At 40.6% G+C, this 23,124-nt stretch overlaps 2 protein-coding genes across 6 annotated transcripts in view; one reads left to right on the top strand and one right to left on the bottom strand.

Moving 5' to 3' along the window:
• The window catches only part of Cpeb1 (cytoplasmic polyadenylation element binding protein 1), a 103,765-nt gene that overhangs the window by 64,942 nt on the left and 15,699 nt on the right, over positions 1 to 23,124 (bottom strand). For all 5 annotated transcript variants that reach the window (XM_032893326.1, XM_032893321.1, XM_032893323.1 and 2 more), the window contains exon 2: positions 19,166 to 19,340. In XM_032893326.1, coding sequence (XP_032749217.1) covers positions 19,166 to 19,340 — 175 coding nt within the window. The remainder of the gene's footprint in view (positions 1 to 19,165; positions 19,341 to 23,124) is intronic.
• Positions 9,643 to 9,834, top strand: LOC116894745 (60S ribosomal protein L39-like). The gene has a single exon (XM_032896421.1). It carries the CDS (start codon positions 9,643 to 9,645, stop codon positions 9,832 to 9,834), a length of 192 nt encoding a protein of 63 aa, XP_032752312.1.

Below are 23,124 nucleotides of genomic sequence, written 5' to 3'. Positions count from 1 at the left end.
AGAGATACTTGAACCAATCCCACTCAAACCAGGGAGAAGACAAGGCAGCCCACTCTCCCCTTACCTATTCAATATAGTACTCAAGTGATAGCTGGCACAATAAGACAGCAAGTGGAGAGCAAGGGAATACAAATTGGCAAAGTAGTCAAGGTGTCACTATTTGCAGATAACATGATAGTGTACATCAACAACCCCAAAATTCTACCAGAGAACTCCTACAGCTGATAAACAACTTCAGCGCAGTGGCTGGATATAAAATCAGTAGCCTTCCTTTATACAAATGATAAACAGGCTGAGAAAGGAAATAGGGAAACACTCTTTACAATACTCACAAATAAAATAAAATATCTTGGGGGTAACTCTAACCAAACAAGTGAAAAAGATCTGTATGGCAAGAACTTCAAGTTTCTCAAGAAAGAAATCAAAGAAAGATGACTTCAGAAAATGGACACATCTCCCATGCTCATGGATTGGTAGGATTAACATAGTAAAAATGGCCATTCTACCAAAAACAATCTACAGAGTCAATGCAATCCCCATCAAAATTTCAACACAATTCTTCACAGACAGGTAAAGAGCAATTCTCATTTTTAAACAGAAAAACAAAAAACCCAGAATAGCAAAAACAATTCCTAACAATGAAAGAACATCTGGGGGAATCACCATCCCTGACCTCAAGCTGTGCTACCGAGTAAACTGTATGGTATTGGTACAGAGACAGACAGGTCCATTAATGGAATAGAACTGAAGACCCAGAAATAAACCCATACACTTATAGATACTTGTTCTTTGACAAAGAAGCCAAAAATATACAATGGAGAAAGAAAGCATCTTCAATAAATGGTGCTGTTCTAACTGGCTGTCTGAATTTAGAAAAATGAAAATAGATCCATATTTTTCACCTTGCACAAAGCTCAAATCCGAGTGAATTAAGGACCTCAACATAAAACCAGAAACACTGAACCTAACAAAAGAGAAGGTGGGAAAAAGCCTTGAACTCATTGGCATGGTGAGGGGCTGGGGGAGATTTCCTAAACAGAACTCCAATGGTTCACTTCCTAAGATCAAGAATTGATAAATGGGACCTCATGAAACGGGAAAGCTTCTGTAAGGCAAAGGATACAGTCAATAGGGCAAATCAGCAACCTACAGATTGGGGAAAAATCTTCACTAACCCCACATCCAATAAAGGGCTAATATCCAAAATATATAAAGTACTTAAGAAGCTAACCTCCAAGAAAACCAAACAACCCAATCAAAAAATGGAGCATAGAGCTAAAGAGGGAATTCACAACAGAGGGATCTTGAATGCTGAGAAAGACTTAAATATTCAAATTTCTTAGCCTCTAGTGAAATGCAAATCAAATGACCCTGAGATTCCACCTTGCACCAATCAGAATGACTAAGATCAAAACCTCAGGTGACAGCACATGTTGGTGAGGATGTGGAAAAAGAGGAACACTCCTCCATTGCTAGTGGGATTGCAAACTGGTTCAACCACTTTGGAAATCAACCTGGAGTTTCCTCAAAAAATTGGAAAGAGATTTAACTGAAGACCCAGCTAGACCACTCATGGACATAAACCCAAAAGATGCCCCACTATACCACACAGGGCATGTGCTCCCATATGTTCACAGTGGCCTTATCTGTGATAGCCAGAAGCTGGAAGTATCCCAGATGTACAACAGAATGGATACAGAAAATGTAGTTCATTTACACAATTGAATATTATTTAAGCTATTAAGAACAAGGACATCATGAGTTTTGCAGGATGGAACTAGAAAATAACCTGATGAGGTAACTCAGACCCAAAAGAACATGCATGGTATATACTCACTAATACTAAGTAGATATTAGCCAAAAAAAGTACAGAATACCCAGGATATAATCCATAGAACTCAAGGTTAACAAGAAGAAGTGCCCAAATGAGAATGCTTCAATCCCACTTGGAAAGGAGAAGAAAGCAATCACAGGAGGCAAAGGGAGGGAGAGATTTGGGGTGGGAGAGGGGAGGGAGAGGGGAAAGGGGAAACATGATCAGGTATGGGGGTGGAGGTGAGAGAAGCCCTGAGGGTCAGCAGAATAAATGGAAATATACAACCTTAGGGGTGGGGTGGGAGATGGGGAGACCTTCTAGGAAGTACCAGAGACCTGGGAGGTAAGACTCTCAGGACCTTAGATGAAATGTTCAACAGTGGGGAGAGGGACCATGTAGAGTCTGCCTCCAGCAGAAAGACAAGGCATCAAGTAAGGGATGGGGTTGCCATTCCATTCCACAGTCAAAAACTCTAACCCAGAATTGTCCCTGTCTAAAAGAACTGCAGGGACAGAAATGGAGAAGAGACTGAGTGAAAGAAGATTCAGTGACCCTCCCAACCTGGGATCCATCTCAAGGGGAGGCTCCAAGGTCTGACACTATTACTGATGCTGTGGTGGGCTGACAGGAGCTGTATTACTGATGCTATGATGTGCTTACAGACAGGAGTCTCATGTCCTGTCCACGAGGTCCAACAAGCAGGACTAAAGTTGGGGACCCCTGTGGCTGAATTAGGGAAAGGCTGGAAGAAGCTGAGGAGGATCCCATAGGAGGACCAGCAGTCTCAACTAAGGTGGATCCCTGAGATCTCTCATCAACACTGGGCCACCAATCAGGCAGCATACAGGAGCTAGTCCAAGGCTCCAGACACATATATAGCAGAGGACTGCCTAGTCTGGCCTCAGTGGAAGAAGATGGGCCTAACCCAAGAGGCTCCAGGGAGTGAGGAGGTCTGGTTGGGGGAGGGGAAGGTTCATCCTCTTGGAGACAACAGGGAGGAGGAATGGAATGAAGAACCAGGAGAGGGGCAACAACTATAAATTTTTTAAAAAAGTAATAAAAAAAATACCAATGGGCGAGAAACCCTCAGTTTCCTCCTATGTCAGGAGAGGTGAACAACAGTACAGTTCCATGTCTCCCACTTGCACTCTGGCACCCTCAAAGCAACTACTATGAAAATCAAGCAAGTGCAGAGGTTCCTCCATCTTGCAGCCATTTCAAATTTAACTCGAGTTTCATCTCTTCAATAGAGAATCTTATGGAAAATTACCCAATTCTGTTCTAGGATCTGACGCCAAGGTGCCTTAGCTAACTTAGCTTCTGCTAATCTGCCCACCTTCGCAAACTCCCCCTGCAACTGCAGAGCAGATACCAGGATGTGTTTTTTACCTTTAAAAGCCTCTTGGTCTAAATGTTTCGGGGCTATACTGAGTTCCCAAATACCTTAAGTGTAGTCATATTGGGCTGGAATAAAGACTTTCAATTGGCTACAGACTGTGAGTGGTCATCTCTGGTGGGATCCCCGTAACATTTTGGAGGCCCCAGTGAGACGCCCTAAAACTAGACCTCTGCACTTAAGGACCTGGTTACCCCCAGGAGCAGGGAAATGTGCACCACTTGTAGATGTCTCTTAGGGAGATACACATCTTGAGATGTTCCAGGGACCCATAAAAAAAAATCCTCTCTAATTGCTGATGAGTCTGGAGGTATCCCAAAGAAAACCCCAAAGAAAAACTACCACCCCAAAGAAAACAAAAGGTAAATCAAAAGTCATCTGGTCTGAAAACCTCCAGAGGTTAGTTCTGTCTGTAAGAGATGCCATCTAGTTACGACACAAGAGAGGAGGTTGGACACAACCATAGAGTCTACGCCCAGGCTCCGTGTGAGAAATCAGTAGACTCTCCTGCTCTGTTCGGGCGCATGAGTGTGTGGCCACTCCCAACCGTCTTTACTCTGTGTCTCTGTATGAATGTGTACCTTTTATCTCTGTTCTCCATCAGTTCTGCTGGCTGGAGAAACGTATCTAAGAAGGAAGGAGGAATACGCTGCCCTGGAATATTCAGTTCGCTAACCCACTGCTCCAGGAAATGCTCAATTTCCTGCATGTTCACAGGCCACACTGGGCTGCCCTTATGCTGTGGTGCCTCTCCCTTCCCGGTGTGGCTGGATGCTGCTGTTGCTATGGCAATACCAGTGGCAATAGCCACCAGTTTCTCTGTAATAACCAAGGGCTGTCTCTGATGCAAGACCCTCCACCTCGTGTTGAGGACTTAAATCCTGGCCCAGCCAAGTTCCCCAGAAAAACTAAAAACCAAACAAAACAACCCTCCATCTGTTCCCGCATCTACACTCCAGGGAAAACTGGCCTGCTTGCCCCCTTAACCCTCGCCTCGGCCTTGCTTGCTTACAGGCTGTTTAGTTGCCTGATTCCCACTCAGTCTTGGTCCTGTTTTCCCCAAGCAGTGTGCTCTCTAAGTAGTTGGGGGGTGGGGGAGTCAAATTTCTTCCTATTCCTGATTTATGTTCTTTTCTCTACCAGTGCCATGTATAATTAGAAAGTCCCCCAAGCCTCCATTTTCTTAGAAGCCTCAGGCTCTTATCAGTTTGTTGGAAACTGGTTTAAGGTAAAGAGGGCATTAGAAGCCTTTTCGGCCAATAATTTGGGGGAATTAAAAGCAGCAGTCATAAGACCTTCCAGCGCATCTAAGGTAGGTTAGATTACTCAAGGACCTGATGATCACCCACGGGGTTTCTGGAAAAGTTCTATGAGACATATCAGGCATTTGCTCCCACAGATCCAACTGCCCCAGAAACCAGGGAGCCACAAATGTTGTCATTATCATATAGTTTCCTCCAGACATAAGGAGCAAACTTCAGAAATTAGAGGGACTGTAGAGATGTTTATATTTCAGCTTTTGGAAATTACTCAGAAAGTTTATAACAGCTGAGATTCAGGCAAAGTCAGGTAGGAAAAGAAACTCTCCTGGTGAGGCAACTGCTGCCCTTGTGGAAGCAAACAAGGAAAGAAATGGGGTAAATAGACAAGGAAAAGAGGTTCAGGGACTTGCCAGCATTGTTTGATAGGGTCCAAGTATAGATCTGGTAGAATTTAAACAAAAACATCTACAAAATATCCTGCTTTAGTGTATAGATAGCCTCTTCATAGTTCCAACCACTGAGGGAAAGGGTGAACAGGCAACAGTAGTCCTTTTAGAGGCCCTCCAAGTCTTGAGGTAAAGAGTTACAACCTAGAAGCCTCAGTTGTGTCTCTTGGATCACATACATAAGCTATAGGGGAAAAAAAAGCAGAATCCTGCAAATCCTCCCTCCCCTCCCTGTGATGGTTTAAATAAGCTTGGCCCATAGAAAGTGGAACTATTAGGAGGTGTGGGCTTGTTGGAGTAGGAATGGTCTTGTTGGAAGAAGTGAATCACTGTGAGGGTGGGCTCTGAAGTCTTATGCCCAAGCTCTGAGAGATGGATGTCTAACTTTTAGGTGACCCCATACCAAGTCCTGCCTCTGGATCAATGCTACATTTGATTCCACAAGATATCAGCCCTCTCAACCCTGCCAGACTCCTGCCAGATGATGACTCACGGGCTCCTAGCATGACTGTCTTGAGATGACTGACCTGATCTGGTCTATCAGGTTTGACCTACTGACATCCTACCAGTGACACCAGATGAGAGATTAGCCACAGATGGGAGAGCAGTTTCATCAAGATGGGTTCAGGTATGCAGGAGCAGCAGAAATAATCCAAGATAAAGTTATGCACTGTGCTGGGGAAAGACAGGGTATCACCATATACACCAAAAGCCATGTCCTTTCACCATAGCCCATGGGCTCTACACAGGGAAAAAGGATTGCTAACCTCGGCAGGAAATAAATCAAAACCAGAGAAGAAATCTCAGCCCTCTTGGAATCAAAGGGGTAATTCCTCAGAAGACAGAGCAAAAGACAGACTGACCTGGCAACCAGGAAAGACACCCTTGAACAAATGGGGCCTCTTCTCATCTTGGTACCCCTGCTGGATCCCTTAGCAGACTGCCCAGAATGCACCCAAAGGCAAAATTGACTGAGAGAAATAAGAACTGGCCACACAGCAGAAGCAAAGATGGTGGATGCTGCAGGACAGAGTCTGAAAAGGCAACTGGTTTTGGATCTCCACCAAGCCACCCAACCTAGGGGCCACAGAACTGCTGAAGTCTTCAGACCACTCCAAATTTGGGATGCCTGATTAGTGACACCACTTTTAGATGTGCCATCTGGGCTCAGGTGAACCCCAAAGCAGGAAGGAAGATCCCGCAAGAGATCTGGGCTTTGGGAAATGGGCCTGGGAACATTCAAAGCTGGACTTTAAAATATGGCCTATTATTTTTGGCTATAAATATTTGCTGGTATTTGTACACACCATCTCAGGATGGGTGGAGCCCTACCCGACCCAAAAAGAGGCTCTTCCAATAGTTGCTAAGAAACTTCAGGAAATAATCCTAGGTTTGGACTGCCCCTAGCAGTACAACAATGGCCTAGCCTTCATAGCCAAAGTGTCTAAAAATTAGGTATTAAATATTAATTAGAAATTACACTATGATTATGGTCACAAAGCTCAGGTCAGATAGAAATGATGAACAGAACTATTAAGGAGACTCTGACCAACTTGATCCTGAAAACTTATGAAAAATTAGGTCAACCTCCTCCCTTTGCCCTTCTCAGGGCCCAATGCAGTCCTTACCCGAAGAATTTAATCCTTTTGAAATTATGTTTGGTAGTCATCTTCCTATCCTCTCCAAATTCTGAGATATTCCCCAGGCAGAAATGTCTAATTACTCCCTTAAGTCCCTGCAGGCTTCTCAGGAAGCTGGCAAGGCCACTGACCAGACTATGAGGGGATTCCTGCCATCTCCCACCCCTGAATTCACCCATCAGGTTCCAGCCAGGAGATAGGATTTGGATAAAAAGAATCTCTGAACAGACAGACCCTGGAACCTGTCTGGAAACAACTCTACTTTGTCATCCTCACCACCCCAACTGCTGTCAAAGTAGTTGGTGTCATCCCTTGAAAAAAGGCCAGTGAGGATGACAAGTGAGGGGTGGTTGCTCAGACCTCAGACCCATTAAAGATAAGAGTGACCGGAGTTTCCTAACCTGTGCTAACACATCAGTGTCACACCTGGACATGGAAGTTCAAAACAGCAAGGACGGGAAGCTCTGCCTTTCAGATGGATCTCTGCTGTCTTATACCTCCTTCCAGGGGTAGAACAGTATGGGTCGAGGAGAAAGACGAGAGTCAGGAAATCAGTTTGTAGAGAAGACCAGCTAGAAAAAGGCCTTCAGGAATTCTGTTTTATGCATGCCAGTGGTGAGCTGAGCTGTCAAGGACAATGTGCCTGCATCATGTCCTCAAACTACATGGCTTGCTTGTGCTAACGGTTTGACTAAAATGCGCCACCTGGAAAGCCACATTCTACGTATACTGGTCTGTTATCTTCCAAGCATATGCCCATAATGTAGAAGAGGAGAACTCATATTGGCCTGATTAAGATCAAATGAGTCCCAATTCCGGTCTCAGTCCTAGGAGAGACAAGAATATCTGGTGTAACAGCCATAGGCACCTTAGCCTTGTTGGGAACCAAAACTCCAGGAAACTTAGATCCCAGCTAAATTTAGACCTAGCCAATTTAGAGAATTCTATTTCCAGGCTGGAGAGTCAAGTTGGCTTCCTCAAAGAGGAAGTTCTATGGAACTGAAGGTTAGACCACCTTTTTATGAAACAAGGAAAACTTTGCCTGGCCTTTAGGAGAAACTTGTTTCATTGCTAGCCAATCAGTGGTAACTAAGGAAAACCTTGCCATGGTTAGAGAAAACTTCAAAGGAACGAAAGGAAACATAGTTACTTGGTATCAGTCTCTGCTTACCCGATCCTGATGGCTGCCTATGTGGCTGTCAGTGTTAGCTAGACTGTCGATTCTTACTCTGATCAGGCTAATGACCCTGGATCCTCAACTGCATGGCTAACTACATAAAACAGAGAACAAACTCAAGTTAAGCTACTAGTCCTTAGGACCAACTATGCTCCTCCAGAACAGGAAAGTTAATGCTTGACTAATGGCCATAGAGCCAGTGGCGAGTGTGACAGGGCAAGAGAGCAGAGATTCCTCCATCTTCTCTTCCTGCAGAGGCCATTTCAGGTTTAACTAGAACTTAATCTATGATTAAACTGATGGAGAATCCTGTGAAGAATTACCAGATTCTATTGCAATAACTGAGGCCAAGCAACCCAGCTATCATCTTATTTTAAACTGCCTGCTTGTGCAAACCTTCCCTTCCAGCTAACTGCTCATCTTAGTTTCTGTTAAACTACCTGCATATGCAAATCTGCAGCTACAAAGTGAGGTACCAGAATGTGCTTTTCGCCTTTTAAAGCCTCTTGTTCTAAATGCTTGGGGCTATATTTGGATTCTCATTGAATACCTGAATACAGTCCCAGCTGGCTGGAATAAAGACTTTCAACTGACTATAAATTAAATGTCTGAGTGGTCATTTCTTGTGGCATCCCCATAACACCACAAATGAAAAACACGCCAAAACTAAAACCTGTATCTGAAGATATTCCCAGCACTTGAGGAAATGCAACAGGAAGATCTTGAGTTGCAGCAAGCCTGGGCTACCCAGTGAGACTTTGTCTCAAACGACAACAACATAGTAAGCGCCAGGAGGGCTGCATGTGTTGTAAGGCAGAGGCAGGAAATCTCTGAGTACAAGGCCAACCTGGTATGTGAGATCTAGGCCAGTTAGATACAAGGTGAGTGGATCATGCCTAAAACAAAGCATGCACACGCAACACCACAGCCAGAGGAAAAACAAAACAAAACACTTTATGTGATCCAGCTACACCACTGCAAACCCTACCCTACCCGACTCAAATGTAGCTTATTTATTCTAGAGATCTGCACTCATGTCTACTGCTGCACTGCTCATGATGACTGGATTACAGGATGAGACTAGGTGCCCATCAATGGATAAATGATAAAGAAAATGTGACAAATATACATGTTAGGGTCTTATTCCATCATTAAAAAATGTTATCTGAAGGAAAGGGGAGGGAACGAGAAATCCTCACATTAACTGAAATCAAAGTCACATCATCATCAGAGAGGCTCCCTCCAGCAACTGACAGGAACAGATGTAGAGACCTGTAGCCAAACATTATGGAGAGCTTGGGAAACTCTGTGGAAGATGGAGAGGAGGATTGTAGGAGCCAGAAAGTCTGAGGACCAGGGGAATAGGCCCCACAGAACCAGCAGAGCAGGACTGATAGGAAGGGTGCAGAGAGATTAACGCAGCAGTCCTGGAGCCTACACGGGTCTGCACTGGGTCCTCTGCACACATTACGGTTGTTTAGCTGTTCTCTCCTAACAGTGGAGTGCGCGAGCTTTCTGAATCCTTTGCCGGCCTTAGACCCTTTCCTTCCACTGCCTAGGCTTTTTATATCTTTTTTTTTTTTTTTCCCGGAGCTGGGGACCGAACCCAGGGCCTGAGCCAAATCCCCAACCCCGTCCTTTTTATATCTTGATATGCTGTGTTCAATTAGTATCTGGGGCCTGCTTTTTTTTTTTTTTTCCAAGGGAAACTGAGGAGGAGTAGATCTGGGGGAGAAAAGGGGATGTGGAACGTATAGAGGAAGGGAAAAGTGTAGTTGGGATGCATTACAGGAGAGAATAAATTTAAAATATATTTTAAAATGTATTAAGTCCAAAGAAAGAAATCATTAGCTCTTCTCCTTTCCTCCGCCCTCATGCACACTACACCTGATTTGGCTTCTCGCCATGTTGTCTCACAAGACTTTCAGAATCAAGCAATTCTTGGCCAAGAAACAAAAGCAAAACCATCCTATCCTTCAGTGGATTCGGATGAAAACTGCTAACAAAATCAGGTACAACTCTAAGAGGAGACACTGGAGGAGAACGAAGCTGGGTCTGTACGGATTCACACAGTGTAAGACTGAGGGTTTATACTGAATTGTGGTTGTCGATCAGTCCCACTGGATGGATCTCAATTTTTTTTAACCTGGAGACTTGCTCGTGTCTAAATTAGGGTGTTTGTGCAGTAATAAAATTTAGAACCTTTCAAACTGATAATTTAAAAAAATCATTAAGAACATTAGGCATAAAAATAGTAATGATGGGGCTAGAGAGATGGCTCAGTGGTTAAGAGCACTGACTGTACTTCCAGAGGTCCTGAGTTCAATTCTCAGCAACCACATGGTGGCTCACAACCATCTGTAATGGGATCTGATGCCCTCTTCTGGTGAGTCTGAAGAGAGCAACAGTGGACTCATATACATAAAATAAATAAATAAATCTTTGAAAAAAATAGTAATTGTGAAAAACCCAATAATGTTCAAATCAATGATTGCCCCTATCCCACTTAACTACGTAAGATGGAGGAAACCAAAGCCAAGATCTTATTTTAAAATTTTAACAATATCTCAGGAAAACATTCACAAGAATAAAACATTTAAAAAGATTAAAAGAAGCTAGCACATGAAATTTATACCAATGACTTAATAATCTAAAAGAGACAATCCTAGAAATACACAGCTTACCAAAACTTAGAATACATTGTCTTAATGTTTATATATCTTTTTAAAAAATGTAATCTATAATTTAAAATTTTTACCTTAGAAAATAAAAAGCAATGCATACCCAGAGGGTTTCACCAGTAAATTCAGTCAAACCTAAGCAGTTACATCAATTTTTAACATAGAAACCCTTAGAAGAAACAAATTTCTAATTTGCTTCAAGAAGCTAACAAGACTGGCATTAAAAATACATTAAGGGCAACTGCAAGATAATCTCTCAAGTGCATGGACATAAAATTCCGAAGGACAACATGTACAAAAATCAAGTTTAGCAACATACTGAAGTAAAATATATTATGAAGAATGAAAGGGATGAAAATCTGTTTTTATTTTGCTATTCTTTTCTGAATATTCACACATTTATAGAGGTAAAAATATGTTGACTGGTTAATTTAAATTTGCTTTCTAGTGATTTTTTTTCAATAATGGAGACTGAACTTGGGTGCCAGGAAAGTAGTCTACCACTGAAATAGAACCCAGCCCTAGAAGTAAGCATAAAACTAAAGTGACATACAAAAAATTAACGTAACTTAAATTTCCATTCATTAGCTGGACATGGTAGCTCACACTTATAATTACAGACTCAGGGAAGCTGAGACCAGAAGAATGCTATGAGCGTAAGGCCAAGCTGGGCTACCTAGCCAGCTCCAAGCCAGCCCGAAATATATACTAAAACTCTTGTCTGCAAGAAAACAAGACAAAAAAATTCATAATTTTTCTCTAAAAACCCATTCAGAAAACTGAAATTTTCTTTAATAATTTAAAGAATATACACAAACCCTAGCATACCTATTAGTAAAATGCTCAAACTAGCAACACCTATCACTCTTCCCCAATACTACAAAACACAATAATGCTCCTATTATCATTTCTAGTTAACCTTGGATTACAAGAGAGTAAGAGGGAAGGCTAAATGAGTAAAAAGAACTTAAATTATAATCTATGTATGTATGTTATGTATGATGCATGTATGTTCTGGAAAAATCTATAAAGTAGTAGTAGTAATTATTAGCATTTATAAGTTAACTTAGCAAAATTGTTGACTTAGTGTTGATGTACAAAAGACTTATCTTTCTACATACTAGCAAACAACTAAGAAATAACAAAAATGCAAGTGGATATGAAGAAATGGCTCAGTGGCTAAGAGCACTTCTTGTTCTTGCAGAGGACCAGTTTGATTTCCATCACTCATGCAGGCAGCTCATAACTGCATGTTAACTGTAGCTCCAGGGAATCAGATGCCCTCTTTTGATCTTTATGGGTATGCATTCACATGTGCCATATAATCACAGACACACATATACATAAAAATAAATCTTAAGAAATCTAAGTAACGTCTATATCATTAATTAAAAGAAAAATCAAAGTTTTTCAAAGATAACACCAATATTTAGGTACTTGGAAAGGACAAAATTTAGCTATAAAGTTAAAATGCTAACTATACAGATCAATAAATTGGAATTACCTTAAAATAAATAACATGTTCACTGAGATATTAGCCAAAAACTGGAAGAGTAACTGCATACATCTAACAAATTCACTACAGAATCGATTAGAATGCCTACACAACTTATTTTCCCAGTAAGAATGCATAAAGACCACATAAGTATGGCACAGAATAAGATTTCAAATGGCCAGTAAGAATCTGAAGATGTCCAACCTAAGCAGCAATCAGAAAATACAAAACCAGTTATGTAACTGTGCCTGTGGTGCCTGTAATCCCAGCACTTCAGAGGCTGAGGTTGAGTGGTGGCTACCTAAGACCCTGCCTCAAAAACAAAGAGCAAGCAAACAAGAATCCAGACATGGTGTTATTACACTCTGCAAAAGTAGCTATCTGAAAAGGAGTAACAGACCAGGATGTCAAGCAGCAGGCATTCCCTCCTGGTGGGAATGAAAGTTAGTCCAACCTCTTTTAGAGAAATGTTGGGTGTCATTAGTTTAACTGATTCCCATACAGAAATATTCTCCACCAGACTGTATACCCTTATACAACTATGTTCACAGCGCCAATGTTTTAACAGTCAAAACAACTAAATGTCAACATACTCACCACCAACACCCAAATTTCACAAACCCCTATGAATCAGCACTGTTACTGCTCCCAGGCCTAATCTCACAGTTGGCCACAGTCAGAGAAAACAAAGAGCAAAGCCAGGATTTGTTTCAGGTCGCCTGGGTCAGAATCTGTACCTCTATTTTGTGTAAACTTACTGTGAAATGGGCTGACGGAGGATGTTTTTTCAAAACAGTTGTTCTTCCTTTCCCCATTTTGAGACTATATCCACAAACGGAAAGATCAAAGGAACTAACTCTATCCCAAAGCCACACAGATGGTAGAAATACGAGAAGCAGGAGAAAGTGAGAAAAAGTTTTCAGAGGTGCCAATCAAGCCACCATTACATACAAACAGGTTATTTCTTTTTATAATTATGTGTGTGGGAGGTGTGGGGGTGCACATATGCCATGGTGCACATTGGTGGTCAGGGGACATCTTGCAGGAGTTGTTTCTTTCACCATGTGGACTCGAGGTCACACTCACGTTGTTAAGCATGACAAGCAAACTCACTGCTGAACTGTCGCCTGCCCGAGAACAGACTCTTTCTAACCAGATGATTGTCACCTGTGCAACAAAAGACTATTCCTGTGCCTATGTAAGGCATTGTCTGTGTACATATGTAATATATGTACACATATTACATGTGTACATAAAATGGAAGTGGAAAGTTTGGGGTTTTGTGGAGACTCAGTTGTGTCATGTGATTTTGGGGGAAACTCTTATGAGAGGATGTTTTTACTTAAGCAGACACACAGGAGGATGTTTTGCTGAGAACAGACGTGGTGTTTTTCTGGAAAAGGGCATGTGATGTGTTACTAGAGTGGATGTTTGAGTGGATGACATTGGTATGGGGTGGCCTTGTCATTTCTTGTTGCTCAGCATTTGTCTTGACTGTACAGAGAAAAATGCACTGAGGAAATTTTGGTGGTGTTCCGGTGACTTTCTGCTGCTTTCATGGACATGGGACAATTGGCAGAGCCTCTGGGTTTTGTCTGGATAGAACAGTTGTTGCTGATTTGTAAATGGTGTCCAGCAAGCTACCGCTGCTGATGTGTGTGAACTGAACTGCTGATATCCTGAAAACACAGATTGGATTTGCTCTAAAAAAAAAAAAAAAAACAAGAACAAAAACAAAAACAAAACTATTTTTAAACAGGTCCAAATCTTTTTCCCTATTAACATACATATATACATACATACATATTTTATACACACACACACACACACACACATACATATTTACTATTTTTGGTGGGTGGTGGGCTAGAAGAGAGGTTAAAGCATTTGAGTATACTTACTGAAGTAGGTTTTAAAAATATAAGGCAACCCATAACATACATACATACAATACATACACATATACATAAACACATATACACAGAGTGGGTATAGTTCATTGGTAGTTCACTTACTCAGCAATAAAGGTAAGGCCTTCATTTCAATTCCCAATAACAAACACCACACACACACACACACACACACACACACACCCCACCCCACCCCACCCACACACACAGGGTGGGTCAACTGGATATCAACACAAACAAAATGAATCTAACTCTTTAACCTTACACAAAACTAGATTCTAGCTGGGTTTTTGATCTAAGCATAAAGGTAAAACAGCTTTTGAAATGATGTTTATGAATTGTAAAAAAAAGTAATATTGTGAAAATGGCTATACTACCAACAGATTCAATGCAATCTCCATCAAAATTTTAATTACATTGTAACAGAAACTGGAAAAATAGTTTAAATTCATATGGAAGCAGAAAAGACTACAAATATCAAGCAATCCTGGCAAGACAATAATCCTGACGTGTCATTGTACCTGATTTCAGTGGGTAACAGACACAGCATTGCACTGTACAAAAGCAGACATGTAGCTCAATGGACTACAACAGCTATAAGCCCACAGAACTACAGATGGTTGATTTTTAACCAATACCAAAAATATACATCAGAAAAAAAGACAGCTTCTTCAACAAATGGTGCTAGGACACTGGACACTCACATGTAAAAAGAAGACTTGAACTAGATCCCTATGCATCTTGCCTTGCATAAAAATCAATTCCAAATGGATCAAAGACCTGAACAAATGAACCAAAACTCTGAAACTGCAAGTAGAAAGCAGAGAAAACACTGCAGGATATATACAAAGGGCAAGAATATTCTGAATAGGATTCCAGTTGTTCAAAAATATTGACAACTGGGATCCCATTAAATCACAGTTTCTGTACAGTAAGGAAACAGTTAACCAAATTAATAGACAGCCTACAGAATGGGAGAAAATCTTTGCTAGTGACACATAAGATAGAGTTAACTCTAGAACTTTTTTTACATCTGGGGAGGGGAATGGAGGAAGGAACTCTAAAATATTTTTAAAATGGGTAAATGAACTTTTTTTCAAAAATGAAGCAAAATTCACCAAATATATAAAAAATACCTCTGGTCACTACCTTTTGGGAATTGCAATTAAACTAGCTTTATAATCCATCTCAGTCCAGTCAGAACAGTCATTTAAAAAACAGGAAAGACGCAGTGGGGTGCATACCTTTAACTCCAGCACCCAGGAAACAGAGGTGGACAGATTTTTTTTTAAAAGATTTATTTATTATAAGCACATTGTAGCGGTTTTCAGACACACCAGAAGAGGGCACCAGATCCTATTACAGATAGCTGTGAGCCACCATGTGGTTACTAGATTTTGAACTCAGGACCTCTGGAAGAGCAGTCAGTGCTTTTAACCACTGAGCCACCTCTCCAGCCCCAGCAGATCTGTTGAGTCTGTGGTCTACATAGCAAATTCCAGGCCAGTCAAGGTAAGGCTATATATCTGAGTCTTCATATACTTCAAAAGACAAGAGGGAGGGACAGAGGGAGAGAGGAAGGGAGGGAGGAAGGGAAGGAAAACAATCAAGGTCCTAAGACAGCTCTTGAGTTAAAAGTTCTTACTGCTCTTACTATAAAGACAGAATTTGTTTCTCAGCACCCACATCTGGCAGCTCTTAACTAAATCACTAGCTTTAGCTCCAGAGGATCCAACACTTCTGGCATCCATGAACACCTGCACTTCATGGTATGTGCGCGCGTGCACACACACACACACACACACACACACACACACACACACACCACGACCACCACCAAATGCTAACTAGGATATGGACAAAAGGTAACCCCTTACACAGTGGGAATATCAATTAAATAATGTTGCTACCACACACACACACACAGAGAGAGAGAGAGAGAGAGAGAGAGAGAGAGAGAGAGAGAGAGAGAGAGAGAGAGAGAAGTTTACCACATGACACAGGTATATTGCTCCTGGGTATTTACCCAAAGGCCTCTGTGTCAACACTGCACATCCATGTTTATTGTAATATTGCCTACAGCAGCAAAGTTGGGAACCAACTCAGGTGTCTAACAGCAGACAAGGAGGTGGGTTTACATACTGTCTTAGTTAGGGTTTTACTGGTGTAAACAGACACCATGACCAAGGCAACTCTTAAACAGACATTTAATTGGGGCTGGCTTACAAGTTCAGAGGTTCAGTCCATTATTATCAAGGTGGGAGCATGGCAGCATCCAGGGAGACACGGTGCAGGAGGAGCTGAGAGTTCTACATCTTCATCTGAAGGCTGCTAGTGGAAGACTGACTTCCAGGTGGCTAGGATGAGGGTTTTAAAGCCCATGCCCACAGTGACCCACCTACTCCAACAAGGCTACACTAATAGTACCACTCCCTGGGCCAAGCGTGTACGAACCACCAAACATATGTAATTTTTCAGTCATAAAGAATGAAGTTATGTTGTTTGTAGGAAACTTGATGCAACTGAAGATAAACATATTAAGTGAATTAATCTAATTCCAACAAGACAAATCTTTTATTTAATACTATAGACTCTAGATTATGTATTGATACATAAAAATCATGTTATGTATATAGGACATAAATTAGAAACAAAACTATCAAAGGGGATAAAAAGAACTAATGGGGAGAGAGAAAAGGGAAGGGGAGGGGATAAAGGGAAATAACCCAATATATAACATTTACTTGTATGAAAATGCCACAATACCAGTCATAATGAATATAGAAATGCTACGGGAATGTTTTGTTTTATTTTGTTTTTAGAAATCTTTTGAAACAAAATGTGTATTACCTTTATGGCTTTGGAACCAACTAAAAGACAATTCAACAACCTTGCACCAGTTGAATACTTTATCAACCAAAAAAGTTTTATGGTTGATTGAAGCAACTCACTGAGGTTAAGCCACTATTGATGGTCATTTTTTTTTTTTATTCTTTTCAATGAGGAATCAATCCCAAGGCCATGTATATGCTAAGCACACACTCTACCATTAAGTTATATTCTTCTCCCAAGTCTTACTAGAAAATATAATCATATGGTTTTCTCAAGGAGTGATAGAACATATATTAGAAACTAAGGAACCTTCATGAATTTTTAATTCACTCTAAGCTAATGGAGAGCTTAGTTAGCTCCTAAGTTATAAGTTATGTACTTCTGGAAGTTGGTAGACCCAAACACCCAGACTGTCAAATGTACCTTCTGTGCCTTCCTGTACATTCAACAGAAATAAATACTACAGACACCACAGTCAGTTTAGCTTTTCTGTCTTTGTATTTGAGACAGGATCTCTCTCAGTAACTCAGGCTAGCCTTGAGCTCATAACAATACCTGTGTCTAGCATCCCAAGAACTGATATAGGTGTTCACCACCACACCCAGCCTCAGTTTAATTATTTTTAATTATTTTATTATATGTATTTGCGTATACTAGAGTACATGCATCATGTGTGTAGTGCTGACTGAAGTCGGATGAAGGCTTTGGAAGCTGTGTTACAGGTGGTTGTGAACGCCGTGAGAGGGCTGGAAGCCAACCCTGGAGTCTTCAGCAAGGGCAGTAAGTGCGCCTAACTGCTGAGCCATCGCAGCCCCTTCAGGTTTACTCCTAGTTTTCCCTCCAAATGTTTAGCTACTTAATGTTAATGGATCATACAACTTCACGGGAATTATTCCCAACACTAAATTAGAAGTTAGGGTTTGGGGATTTAGCTCAGTGGAGAGCGCTTGCCTAGCAAGCCCAAGGCCCTGGGTTCGGTCCCCAGCTGGGGGGGGGGGGGAGTACCAAAGCTATCTCTTTGGTCCCAGCATCGACACTAAATTAGAAGTTAAACCACAGATCTTATAACTAAAGAACAGTACTTGCCAGTCATTCTGAGAAATCTTACTATTTTTTCAAAGCCTATTCTAAAAAAATTAAAAATGTAATCTTTCTTCTAAAATGATCCAAGCAAAACAGTACATCAACATTCTTAAAACATGTTGCAACTCCCATAGAAGATTATGAAGCACTGTCAAGGTATCGATACTTTCTTGGCAAGAGTTATCTTCAGGAGCTTTCCCATCCCCTACTCATCAGTAGCCCCCTAGGTATGGGAACACTACATGCCTGCTGACCTGTAAAGACTGCTCCATCTAATACAGTTGCTACCAGTCACATGTAGTTATGAGTATTTGAAAAATAACTAGTCCACTAGGACAAACTTACTTCATTCCCAAGTCTGTCCTAAGCTGGAGCTGAGCCGGAGAGATCGTTTGGTGGGTAAAGGGGGCTGCTACATGTGTAGGCATGAGAACCTGAGTTCAGACCCACAGCAACCAAATAAGAACCTATAGGGGACCATATGTGTTTTGGTGTCACTACCAGGGAAGGGTGGAAAGAGGAGAATTGTTGGGTTCTGCTAGCTACCAGTCTAGCAGAAAACTGGGGGTGAGGACACCAAGAAACAGTGAGCTCCAGCTTCAGTGAAAGACCCTGTGCTCAGAGGAATAAGGCAGAGAGTGATAAAGACAGAGTACAGTTTACTAGCACATTTTTATACTGATTCTATATTGACAAAACAGTATTTAATATAAGTTGAACTAAATATTAAATTTACTTCAACCCTAACTTTTAAAAGAACTTGTTTTTATGGGTGTACGTGAGTGCCTAAATATATGTACCATGGATGAGGCTAGTGCCCTGAGGGACAGAGAGATAAGCTATCAAACTCCCTGGAACTGCAGTTACTGGTGTTGTGAGCCACCTGATGTTGTTTGAGAACAAACTCAGGTCCACTGCAAAAGCAGGAAGTATCCTCACAACTGAGCCAACTCTCCAGCCCACAATCTAAACAGCTACCAAATCTGACATGATTCACATTATATTCCTTTGTGGTACTGGGGCTAGAACCCTAACAATGGGTGGTTATGTTTTGTATTTCTAAGACAAGGTCTAGCTAGTTATCTTATGCTAACCCTGAAATGACTCTGTAGCACAGGCTGTCTCCAGATTTACAGTTATCCTTGTCTCCATCTCCCAAGAGCTGGAATTACACGTCTGTACTTCACTCCCACCCCCTTCACTGCACACACAAATAGTGTTACTTTCGGTCTTTTAAATTCAACTCTTCCTGTGCACCACACAAAACAGATTGTTCTGTAATTACAGGCAGGTTCCACACATGAGGGGATCCAATCCATAATACAAACCATGAAATGGGCAAGTACTGCCAGAGACTCAGTATGATCTCCATAGGCCTCCCAGTAAGCCCTCTGGTTTGCACCAGGTAGCTGCAGTTCTCATGTTACCTGGCAACTGATCATGAATTCCTCGATTTATAGGTGTTGTGCAGACTTTACTGAAGTCCAGTGAATCATCCAAAATGGCATTTATCCTTCGAAAGATATTGGCATTGCTACATGTAGAGAGTGCAGGAACCTCTTGGTTGTCCCAGCAGTCCTTTATCCTTCCTGATTCCTCTTCCTAGAAACAAAGAGAACATGCTGGGTTTTCTACATTCACATAGAACTCTATTTTCATCAACACTATGAACTAGAACAAGTAACCAAGACTACAGTTTACTGCCTACACATCAATGCACCACATGAATGTTTATTACGAACAAAGTACTTCTACAAAAGTAAAAAGTTATTTCCTCAAGAACCTCCTAATCTAGCAAGCATCCACACATAATAATTTATATGACATGGTAGCAACACTATGAACTTCAGAACCAGATAGATTTAGTTCAAATATTCAGTATATCCACACAATGGAATATTGTCTGACATAAAGAAATGTACTGAGACATGGTACATTATGGATAAACCTTGAAAACATGAAAGAAGCCAGTCACAAAAAGGAAAGAGGCATTTTTATCAGTGGTGCCACCACTGGTACATTTCCCATGCAACTATTCTAGTTTTCTCTAGAAACTGTCAAGTATCACATGAGGGGATCCATGTACCACGGGCAGCTACTTAGCTGATACCACTCTTCACACTTCAATCCCCTCACTTTCTACATTCATGGCCACATGTTTTAGGTAATAACACTGTGGTGAACAGACTGACAGATCTTATCTCTTGTTCTTTGAGACAGGTTCTTATATAGGGTGACTCTGGACTACTGGTCTTCATACCTCCCCTTCTCAAATTACACCACTCCCTGATCCTTAACTGCTGTGTGAGAAATGTTAACCTAGAATTCCATACACAGCCTGGAAGGGATGTAGAGTGGAGATACCCAAAGTTATCCTAATGTTTTGGCTTCCTAAGTGAAGGAATTACAAGTATGAGACTTCATACCAGCAGACTTAACTTTCTAAGAAGAAAATCAGCTTAAGAAATGCAATCATTCTAAAGTAACTTGGGAACCAGAACAAGTAAGGAAAACTGGCACTAACTTATAGCTTCATTCATCAAAATAGAACAGCAGGATGTTACTTTGTCTACTAAAACCCAGGTGATCATGAGAACGACCAAATGCATTTAGAGTTTAAAAACTGCAGAATGGCATGGAGTATCCTATCCTACCTTAGCTTCAAGCTTCACAACTGTACATTTATAAAAGATGATGTTCAACTTCACTTTGAAACCTCATAAAGGCATGCATTTACAATTTGCACATGCAAAGCTATATATTTCATTCATTCATTGCTTAATAAACATTAATTGTCCTCAATCTATAGACACCACCTTAAGTGTTAAAAGTGAGACAAAGATTTATTCACAAGAAAGTTTGAAAGTTAGGACAAAGAACTAAGATCTAATCATGTCATAAATAACCATAATACAAGCCACAGCACGCTGTAAACATTCTGTCCTCTAATCCACATGACTCGATGGAGAATGTATTTGGAGCTGGAGAAAGGAGGGGGTCTAGGGAATAACACAGAAAGCAGAAAGGCATTATCAAAAGTGTTCCAGTATGGCAGAGTGTTAGGTTCAGAATAAGGGAGAACAGAAAGGCCTCATAAACCAGGTTAAGTAGTTAGCAGTATCTTTATATCAGAGGGTACCAAAAAATTTAAAGCCCCCTTTAACAATGCAAAAGAAGAAAACCCTAATTTTTTGTTTATTATAAAGAGTTATAAATAAAATCTCAGGATCTTGGCCACATTTGAAGACAAGAAAATGATCAACTGTCTGTAACCCTTTATAAACTGGCAGCATTTGCAGGAGAGATAAAGACCTATGAGAAAAGTATGACAACAGTAGTTAGGAAACACTCAGACTTGGGAAGCCTTCTGAGAGAAATTCATTCTTCATGAGGAGGTCTAAAATGCGTATTATTTCAAGTAGCCTGAAAAAAATCTAGTTTAAGAATCTATCTCAGCCACTTTGCCTCGCCCCTAACACCATTAGGAAGATGCATCCTATTTCTGAACTGGACAAATGGTACCTGGCAGGTCTTCCTCCTTCCCTTATGTACCAAAATTAGAGGTCTTGTTTAAGGTGACTGTGTAATTAGAATGAAAATAAGCAAAGTGTTCAATTTACACGTCAAATAGTTTAACTTACCAGTAAGTACCAACGTTTGCCATGAACAACCACACTTGGGGGTGGGGGGTAAGCCAGCACTGTTAGATGGAGAACAATCCCACCACTTTTCTTATATGTACATTACACATAAAAGTACAATACTATGACATGTAGGGGGATCTGAATTAATACACATGTAGTACTTACCACAGTGCGTGGCACCTAATTATGTGCTGAGCAAATTAATGCTATCAGTACTACTATTATTATGAGTCAGAGCAACCACAAGGATCTTTGAAGAAAGGATTTATGTGCTCGTTAAATGAGAAAAATATATTTAAAAGTTAAAGCCACTATTTTATGATCCCAGGCTCTTCTTTTTCCTAACCATTTGACTTCATGAGCTTAATTAAAATACTTAAAATACCAAATAACTACCTAAAACTTTAATCCACCAGAGAATAGCCTGATTTTTTTAAGCATACCAATTAAAAGAATTCACTATTTCTCATTTTCAAAATTAAAATTATCTACTCCCATAGCAGCACTGACTTTATATGGTGTTATCTCAGTGGTTCTCAACCTGTGGGCTGCAAACCTTTAGGATCATGTATCAAATATCTGGCATATCAGTTATTTATCTTATGATTCATAATAGCAAAATGACAGTTATGAAGTAGCAACAAAATAATATTATGGTTGGGGTCCCCACTACATGAGGAACTGTATGAAGTGGCTGTAGCATTAGGAAGGCTGAGAACCACTAGTCTTTAACTTCAGCAACATGTAGTTCTGATTCATACCAATATTTACCATAACAAAATTGTTCTTGGTCAATATTCTGTTGTCCAATAACTTCTATTGTTTTGGTGTGTTCTGCTGTAAAATGAGATCACCAACAAGCCTTTTTGTTTCTACATCAACTTAAGTCTGATTGTGGACAAAATAATTATGCTTTTATATGAATCAAAAATTTAGGATAGCCAGGCAGTGGTGGTGCATGCCTTTAATCCTAGCACTTGACAGAGGCAAGTGAGTTTGAGGCTAGCCTGGTCCACAATGTATATTACACAGTGAAGTCCTGTCTCAGGCAAAAAAAAAAAGATAAAAATCACAAAATTGTGTATGTATATGGTAAAAAAAATTAGAACTGTTTTATTGGAAAACTATGGCTTTGGCTTCAGATAGTATAGACCCTAGGCTGAGCATATGGTAACCATATGCAGGTCAAAATCTTGGCTAGATGACACTCCATTCTCATAAATGACTACAGTACTATCATCTCCTGTTTTTATTCTATATGCTTGTACTCAAAAACACAACTCCCTATACACTAGAGAGTCCTTCAGGAGAGTTACTGTAATCCCCCTGCAGACTTGTAAAAGGCCAGGAAAGAGATTTAAACTTGGCCCAGGTGTAGTGGTGCATGCCTCTAAGTCCCCACACTTGGAAAGCAGAAGCAGGCAGATCTCTCTTCGTCTGAGGCCAGCCTGGTCTACCTAATAAAGAGATCCTGACAAAATGAAAGAAAGAATAAATTTATAAGTTTATCTGAAAGATTCATTTTACTCCTCCAGATGAGAATTTTAAAGCCAAAATCCATGGATTAGAATTTAGAGAGCCTTCTAAAATATTGTGCTTATGCTTTTCCCCTGAGAATAAGACTTTTTCCATTTAATTGGATTCTTTTTAGTTAAAAATCATTGGTTTGTACATTCAAGCCTTTAAAAAATATTGTCAAAGTAACAGCAAATAATCTACTTAGATGCCTCTAAGAACATTAT

The sequence above is a fragment of the Rattus rattus genome, chromosome 2 (assembly GCF_011064425.1).
Source record: "Rattus rattus isolate New Zealand chromosome 2, Rrattus_CSIRO_v1, whole genome shotgun sequence".
Taxonomy (NCBI): Eukaryota; Metazoa; Chordata; class Mammalia; order Rodentia; family Muridae; genus Rattus; species Rattus rattus.
Note: the sequence above shows the minus strand (reverse complement) of the source record. Positions and strands in the feature narration are given on the sequence as shown.